An 8,474-nucleotide genomic window follows, 5' to 3' on the forward strand; every position below is an offset into this window, starting at 1 on the left:
TTTTAAAAAAAAATAAACTATTAGAAGTTATTGCAAGGTGCTTGAAAAGAAAAAAAAACACAAAATTTAAAATAAAAATTTAGCAGTCACAAACAGCATTTTAAGAAGTCCCGATCAGCGGGAACCACTTGGGTTTTGACTAGGAATAGCCAAAAAAAAAAAAAGCACACAACCGTGTATTCTTTAATCACTGTCGTTAGAACAAACAGTCATACTCAATCATGAAAGTTTTAATCCTATAGCATCTTCAAAATCATATCCACAACCATCAAGCATTCCATTTGGTTACGGAGTCGTTTAGTTGGTTTTGTTTACTCATGTTTTGTTTCGCTGATCAAAATTACAAGATTGATAAAGCAGAAAGCCTCAGGAGTGGAAAAGAGTTTGGATAAAACTGAATTTTAAGAGAAACTTGATCAGGCACAACCTAAATTGATCCAGGTTTTAGTATAACTTATAGACCGAAAACCTGAAATTTCAGGTATTTTTACCACAAAAGAATGTGAAAATAACCTGAATTTGATCATATAGACTGAAAACAAATGACACACTGGTAATAATTTAGTCTAAATTGAACCTATTTCACTGCTCATAAACCTGGATCAAATAATGACACCCAAAAAGATTTCAGAAATTTACCCTTGGCAAGGGATTTTCGGTAACTTCTTCAGCAAGAGAAGAAAAAAAATTAGTCTATCAGCAAAATGATGTCATAAATCCTACAGACCAAGATAATATTCTAGTTTTTCAGAATGTGGGATTTTAACACACTAACCATTCTATCCAGCTTTGCAGTCTTCAACTGTATGCATTTGACAGATAACATGAAGCAACAATCATCTTCTCACCAGTATATGCACAACAGTTTAATGCCTATGAAACTGTGAACTAGAAGAATCTATTTTTGAATATAACATATTAAGTTAAGAGTGACCATGATCGATGTTACCAAATAGCCAATCATAGTATAGCGGTTTAGTCGTCAGATGCAACTTGGGCACCAACACAAGGTGACAAAAGAAACCCTGCATGTGTGCACAAAGGAATAAGTCAGGTATAGTAGAGATGATGATAAAATAGTTAATGTAAAATTCATCAAAAGTCAATATTGCATCATTCATGCAGCTCAGTACGATGTCTATATTACAATCTGCAAGTACTTAGGTTGCTTTAAAAAAATGGTGCCCAGGAATCAGTAGCATACCATTAGAAAGGCAAAGAAAAGATTCAAATGCAACTTTTAGTCACATAATTGGTGACCAAAGAGAGGATAAAATCAATATTGCATTTAATTCTTTAAGAAAAGAATAATAAATTAACTGTGTGCATGACAATCTACAATTCTAACAGTTTTTTCCCTTTTATCGTCAAACCATCTGTGAGGGTTCCCTTCTATCAACAACACACTGTTCACCAAACTAAGAATAGTGAATTTTAGATGAACCCTAATATATTAACTCAATTGTGATTAGTGGTGAAAAGAGTAAAGTAATTGAGAAGCTTAATTTGGAAGATCCATATAGTTCATAGGTTGCAAAATTGGAATAGGTTGATATCAGCTGCATCAGATATGAAGAAGCTGGATTGGCCATAGAGAAAGGAATTACTAAAACAATTAATATAGAAAAAAATAGAATCAACCTCGATGATATTTTGTATTTAGGAACTTCAATGTTTAAACATAAACTTTTGAAAATTACATTGTAAGTCAAATGTGAAGTATTTGTTCAATTATTTACTTATTTTATAGTGTAATTTTTGTTTACTATTTAATAGTTCAAAAACTTGAAATAAGCTTTTGTTGTTTAAAGATGTATCAGAACATTGTCATTAGCTACTATTATTAAACACTGCTATGCCCGCCAAAAAGGCAGATCAAGCATATCTACCTCCACATGAATTCTAGCTAGATCAAGCATATCTTCTGTCACATGTTTTCCATTTTGGTCAATCTTCACTTGCTAGAATCATAATCAACCTCTTTTGAAAATTAAGGTATCTTTTATATACAATAATACAAAACTGAGATTTACTGACATAGAGGAGCCAATAATGTAGGAGTTCTATTTTTCATTGACAAGACAATTTTAACTATTGAAAAAACAATCATATAAGTTACTCTGAATAGCCTATGGACTATCCTTAAATTTTCCTTGAGCACTGCAAAAAAAACAAATTTGCTAAAGGTAAATTTTTTTGATATTGGTAGTGCCATGGCATAAGTGTTGTAGATACTAAAACTAGTATGACATGAATGCATGTTAACACAAACAGGCATGTTAATGAAAACAGTTTTCAATAATTTTTTACTAAATTTTCATCATTTTAAACAAAGTTTTACTGGGATCATATTTCCTTGCATCACTTTATATCAGCAGAAAGTGAGATGGCACGTGTGTTCTACACTAATTTGATCTGAATGAGGAAATGTCAAAGATTGAGAGTTCCATACTGATGTGTCAACGTATACAGGTAGCACTCTAGTTATTCAGCATGAAAATATCAGACTCCTAACTGTTCCAGATCACCGACAGTATATAGCCTGATCGATCTGTGGAGGAATCTGTTTTATTTCTGTGCCAAGTTCTTGCTCCATTCGATATCTGTAGTCAGGCAATTGATTTTCATGTCATGAAAAGAAAATGAAAATAATGCATTAGATTCTTAAGCATTGGCAAGTGATCATACAAATTAAAGCGATCCTCATAGGTGATAAGATTGACAGCTAAACCAAGGTGACCAAACCTTCCCGAACGACCAACCTGAAATCACCCAACCATTGGCCAAAGGGAACATATTTTAATAGAAAAGGTGAACTCGCATATGCAGCCAAGTAGCACAATTGATTTGCTGATGAATCAATTTCAGGACATAGGGGGATGGACAAATTCAAATGTGAACGATTAATTAATTTAGAACTTTGTTTTTTCTTTCTTTGAGAATTAAGGCAAATAACATTTTCTTAAAATAAAAAAGGCCACAATAAAAGAACTTATGGGAATTATTGTCATCTTAGATAGATAGCTTGCCTATTTTTTTCTTTTTAAAATTTATTGTCATCTAAATCAATAAAGTGACAAGCAGCATGTTCCCTATACCATCTCTCAATGAATTGGTAGCATTTGCACTTAACTAATATAAACACAGTATCAAGATGATACCCTGTGAAGATATGTTTCAGAGTTCTTTGGGAAATCAAAATTGATGACAACATTAACAGCTTGAATATCAATTCCCCTGGTAAAGAGATCTGCAAAGGCAGCCAAATATGTCACGACACATGTCATTTGAAGAGCAAGATATTAAACATGGAAAATTAGCCCAACTTCTCATATTTATTAGCAATTTGGGAATATGCTCAATCTAGTTGTTCGGTCAAATATAACAGGTTTTCAGAAAACCATAGAACATGTGAAGCGTATTAATCTTAGCAATGCAGCATGTAAACAATATGATACCACTTCTTTATTTAGGATGAACAAACTAGTCTCACACGGAGAACAAAAGCCACTGAAGAGGGAAATTTTAATAAATTCAAGAGAGAAAAACAAAAGGAACTAGGGTCTTTTTAAAGGCCCAAACGTTGACCTATTCAATCGCTAGATAAACAAATAGCAATTCTTTAAAAAATCTTATCCTGCAAATATAAAATTTCCTCCTTTCTCTTGACTACTTCAAAATAAACCTTAAAACTTTTTTAAAAAAAACATAAAATTTAAAACCAGCTATTTAAAAAATTTCAAACTAGAATTTTGTAATTTTAAACTGCATCACCTGTCTTTCTTCTTCAACGTAATTGAACCATGAGTTCCTCAACCGGAATCATAAGATGAAGAGCACAAAAACGGATACAGCACTGAACTCAGGAAAAATAATAAACGGTACTAGCCAAATGCAATTAGAAGAAGAGGACTCTCCCTAATTTCCTTCCAATCCTATTCAAACTTCCTCTTTATCCACCAAGCCAGTGCTTGTCTAGATCTTGCTTGAAATAATGTTTGCATTCTATGAATCTCCACATGACATGTTTCGAGTATGACCCATGCAAAAAATCATAAAGCCAAGAATCTCATTGGTTGGGGATGGATTTGTCTACAATTAGCAGATAATTGCTGATATCATCATAACAACACACATGCTAGATTCCAATCAAAAAAGAAAAGGCAAAATAAAAGAAATATCATACCTGTGCAAACAAGATTCCTGCATGCACCATTGCGGAAGTCATGGAAAACACGATTTCTGTGATCTTGCAACATTTTAGCATGAATATAGAAGCAAGAATAGCCCAACTCAGTGATTTTCTTTGCTAATAGCTCCACTCGGTTAACAGAATTACAGAAAATAATAGATTGATTAATTTGAAGCTGTCAAAACAGGTAAACCAGTCATTCTCAGGCCCAAGAAAAATTTTAAACCTTTGAAATAGTCCAAATTTAGGACAAACCTTTGAGAAAAGGGTATTCAGGCAGTGCACCTTCTGCCTCTCTTCAACAAAAGCATAGTATTGTGTTATTCCCTTCAGTGTGAGTTCATCCATCAGATTGATAACATAGGGTTTTGGAAGGTATCTGTCCTTAAAATCCTTAACAGTTACAGGAAATGTTGCTGAAAACATTAAAATTTGCCTATTATCAGGAAGAAACTGAATAAGTTGTTCTATTGATGGCTGAAACTCTGGAGAAAGAAGCTTGTCAGCCTGTGAAATTAGAAATTTGGACTTGCCATCAGAAAAGAGGATGAACAGGCAGAAGTAAATATTTGCTTATAAGAAACAGATCAGAAAGATGTCTGAGAACTATAGAGTACTCGTTAAGGATAAGAGAATACATAACAATGTAATAGCCTCAGACTTGATGAAAACACCTCAATTAATCTAGTACAGCAAGATCAAACTTCATCATACATTACCTCATCTAATATAAGCATCGAACAGTCCTTCAAAACACAGATCCCTTTTCTTGCAAGATCAAGTATTCGACCAGGAGTTCCAACCAACAACTGGACGGGTTGATATAAACGCATAATGTCATCCTTCAGGCTAGTTCCCCCAGTAGTAACCATAATTTGAATCTTCAAATGTTTTCCAAGTTCCTTACAAACTTGTGATGTTTGAAGAGCTAATTCTCTTGTTGGAACTAATATAACAACTGAAAAAAACAAAAGTTCTCAATTATTGGATGGAAAAACATTCTGACTACACAATTAATACCGATCTATCACACATGAACAGCTTCATGGTAACATGAAATATCAAGGCGAGTCTAATGCATTTTACTTTCCTCATATACCAACAATACAGATCAAGTATAGTATGTAGATAAAGATTATCAGACTAACAAAGCATAGCAGAAATCAATCATTATGCACAACACAGTAACCAAATGAAGAACAGCACAAAAAATAAAAGACTTCAAAGTTATGATGCTAATGAGAATACAGGAAATATGAATTTGCAGCTAATAAAGAAAACAAGAATAAAGAAATAATGATTTCAACTACAGATGCTCACATCTGAGCCAAAATATAAACCAGTACACAGATACAACTACTGCTGTGGGAAAAAAATATGAAGAAAAAAGAACCTTGAATGGCATTGAGATCTTGGTCAATTTTTTCAAGAGCAGGAATACAAAATGCAGCCGTCTTTCCTGTCCCATTTTTAGCTCTAGCAAGAATGTCACTGCCAGTGAGTGCAATAGGAATGCTTTCTTCCTGAATAGGTGAAGGCCTTTCAAAACCCTTCTCATATATGCCCATAAGAAGTTCTCGCTTCAGAAAATAGTCTTCAAACTCATTCCCTTTAGTTGCAGTTACATCCTGGCAATTGTGCACCAACAATTATAATCAATATACATAATCATAGAAGCAAGACTTGCCAACAAAAAGATAACATTATGAATATTTGCATGGTCCATGGTCTAATTTATTTACAGGTGAGAACATCTAAACTAACCTAACAAACTTGATGGGAGTAATTTCTTTGACAATTATAGAACAGATGCTGAATATGAAGTGCTGGTAGAATAGAGGATGCCATACATTTTAATCTACATTTTTGTAATATGTTACATTTGGAGACTGTTGTACTAACATAAATATACATCTAGAAGTTACATGAGTTTTCTTGTGGATCCCTAGGAAAGACACTAGATCTGCAGTACACGCCTATTTAACTTTGGCAAAGCATAGCAGCATTTAATTGTATTTATTAGTAGACATAAACTACACAGCAACCAATTCCCAATTATTCTCTTATTAGAGCAAGACGAACACTAACTTTACCTCTGTCTTGTAGCGTGTGTCAGGAGGTGGTATGTTCAATTGTGCCTTCCAATCTTGGGAACTGAAATAATCAGGCTTAAAATTAGCTAAAAAAGATTTTTTTAAAAAGTGCTGATATGGTATTGCAACACAATGATTTTCGTGTCAATTGAACTAAATATGTGGGAAATAAATCACATCTATATAATATCACCAGCTACACAAAGATCAATCACTATAATATACCAAAAATATTTCTTGTGATGCTCTAGTCAACCCCAAATAGTTGGGGAAAATATTACTTGATGATGATGACGTTGAAGTCGCTTGTGATGCTCAAGCATTATGCTCACAAGTTAAAAATAAGATGCATTGAGATTTTTTTAATAGCTTATCGATTACATGAGATTCAATTAGCATAGCATCACGAATCAAATTAGTAAAGTTACAAATGTGCACATATCATTTCCTCAAACATCTAAATTCTTAATGTCCACTGCACACCTTACAATATCTCTAAGAGAAAAATGACAAATCAGGCCCACTTTTTAGCTAAAATTGAAAATAATTTGCATATTTGAAACTTTCTTGATCTTACAATTTCTTAAAATGTAATCAAGAGCAAGTTTCCTTGTTTACATGAAAGAAAACTTTTCAAAATACAAAAAATTTTGGTACATAGAAAAGCTTTTCATCTATGTAGCCAACTACAGATAATTGGGTGATTTAGTCAAAACACTTCTCTATCTATTTGTCTCAATACTTGATTTTAAAAAAAATTGGAAAAAACGATTGTCAATTACTAATTTTGGAGCATCTGAAATCCAAAATTGATGGGTAGGCGAGTTATGCTTTCATACTTAGAGTGTAACATGAGATCCATTCATGCACCTATTTTGTGTTATAGAATGTACATATGATTAAAAAGAATTAATGCATAAAGCCTGAGTTAGAAATGGAACCAATAAACTATCCAGAAAAAGAAGTTTTTTCCTATTATATTAGTATTAGACAGCTATCCCATTTAGTGAACACTTACTTTCATGATGAATTGTTCAGAGTAGTCCTACAAACTGGAGAAGATGCAGCTTTTCGAGTTAACTACATGAAAACATGACAGACACTTTGCAAGGTCTCCAAGCACAAACAGAAACGACATCATTATCGTTTACCACGCAAGGAATCATCCAAAAAAAAAAAAGAGGATGCTATACATGTTTATCATTAGTGAATACCATCTATGAGTTAAAAGAAGTAATTGCTGAGTGATTTATCTGGCTCTCCATATAGTTGCAAGTATTAACACTGGCAAATATTGCAGCAAATAATCCAAAACCAGAATTTTACTCTACGATGTTCGCATTCCAGTTTACCTAGAATCAATAGCCTCGTATTGAATAGATTGTGCCGGTACCCGAGTCCCGAAGTCGCTCCCCATTGGATTCCTCCTCGACCACTGCTGCTGCTGCTGCTGATATTGGTGCTGGAACTGCGGACCCGGCTGCCCGTGTACTTGACTCCGCTGTACGTACTGCTGTTGCTGAGGATTCCTCGGATAAAAACCAGGATTTGCACTCCCACTGCCTCCGCGACCGTTCCCCATCCCAGGCGTAGGAAATCTTCCTCGAGGATTCATCTTCTACACAGAGCGATCCTCCCGTGCGACGACAGACGAATCAACACTAACCAACGAAAGATCTCTCCTTAAAAACCGAGAGATGAACAAAATACCTAAAATTTGGAAAGCATCGACTAAATCTAGGGTTTATTGATCTGGGAACTTCCCAAGAAAAACGCGAAAGGGAGGGATTCTCTGATTTCGCAACAACTGAGCGAAGATTTGATTCCAGATGGAGGCGGCACTGCGTGAATAGGCTGATCTCTTTCTCTCACGATCTCTCTCGAATCGGAAAAGGACGAGGCTGCGGAGGAAAAGGCGAAGAGAAGGGCTGCCGGAAAGGAGACCGGTGGATGACAGAAATGCCCTTGTATTTATCGGTTCGATCGATGGGACATGGGCGGATGTTCATGGCCGCCTAGCGGATAAAAAATATAATTAATAACTGAGCTCAATTATTATACTTTATTTTAAATGTAAAATAATGTTTAAAATTTGTATTTTGTATAATAAAAATAATAATGGATGTAGCGATAAGGGAGAGTCCATCTGTCACGGGTGAATTGTAGGTGTCAGTCAAAATCAAGACGGG

General features: G+C 34.4%; 1 protein-coding gene across 3 annotated transcripts; it reads right to left on the bottom strand.

Annotated features, from left to right (window-relative positions):
- Positions 1-743: 743 nt before the first annotated feature.
- LOC121984645 (DEAD-box ATP-dependent RNA helicase 8-like) lies at positions 744-8,250 on the bottom strand. Of its 3 annotated transcripts, XM_042537699.1 has the most exons (10): positions 7,638-8,249; positions 6,286-6,346; positions 5,586-5,820; positions 4,912-5,150; positions 4,448-4,699; positions 4,187-4,367; positions 3,162-3,250; positions 2,689-2,762; positions 2,453-2,603; positions 744-1,025 (listed from the first exon to the last, which is right to left on the bottom strand). In XM_042537699.1, exons 1-9 carry the CDS (start codon positions 7,898-7,900, stop codon positions 2,525-2,527), a joined length of 1,473 nt encoding a protein of 490 aa, XP_042393633.1. In that variant the 5' UTR covers positions 7,901-8,249; the 3' UTR covers positions 744-1,025; positions 2,453-2,524. The 3 variants fall into 3 exon arrangements, with proteins under 3 accessions (XP_042393633.1, XP_042393634.1, XP_042393635.1); XM_042537700.1 differs by lacking the exons at positions 744-1,025; positions 2,453-2,603; positions 2,689-2,762 and adding an exon at positions 3,775-4,092 and having other exon boundaries at positions 7,638-8,250; XM_042537701.1 differs by lacking the exons at positions 744-1,025; positions 2,453-2,603; positions 2,689-2,762; positions 3,162-3,250 and adding an exon at positions 3,773-4,092 and having other exon boundaries at positions 7,638-8,250.
- Between the last annotated feature and the right edge of the window lie 224 nt (positions 8,251-8,474).

This window comes from Zingiber officinale, chromosome 5B (assembly GCF_018446385.1).
Source record: "Zingiber officinale cultivar Zhangliang chromosome 5B, Zo_v1.1, whole genome shotgun sequence".
Lineage (NCBI taxonomy): Eukaryota > Viridiplantae > Streptophyta > Magnoliopsida > Zingiberales > Zingiberaceae > Zingiber > Zingiber officinale.

Excerpts from the sequence above, each read along its gene's own strand:
- LOC121984645 (XM_042537699.1), bottom strand. The coding sequence starts at position 7,900 with ATGAATCCTCGAGGAAGATTTCCTACGCCTGGGATGGGGAACGGTCGC. Across the intron at positions 4,700-4,911 it reads CGATGCTTATATTAGATGAG|GCTGACAAGCTTCTTTCTCC; the intron begins GTAATGTATGAT and ends CTAATTTCACAG. Across the intron at positions 2,604-2,688 it reads TATGAGGATCGCTTTAATTT|ATATCGAATGGAGCAAGAAC; the intron begins GTATGATCACTT and ends GCCTGACTACAG.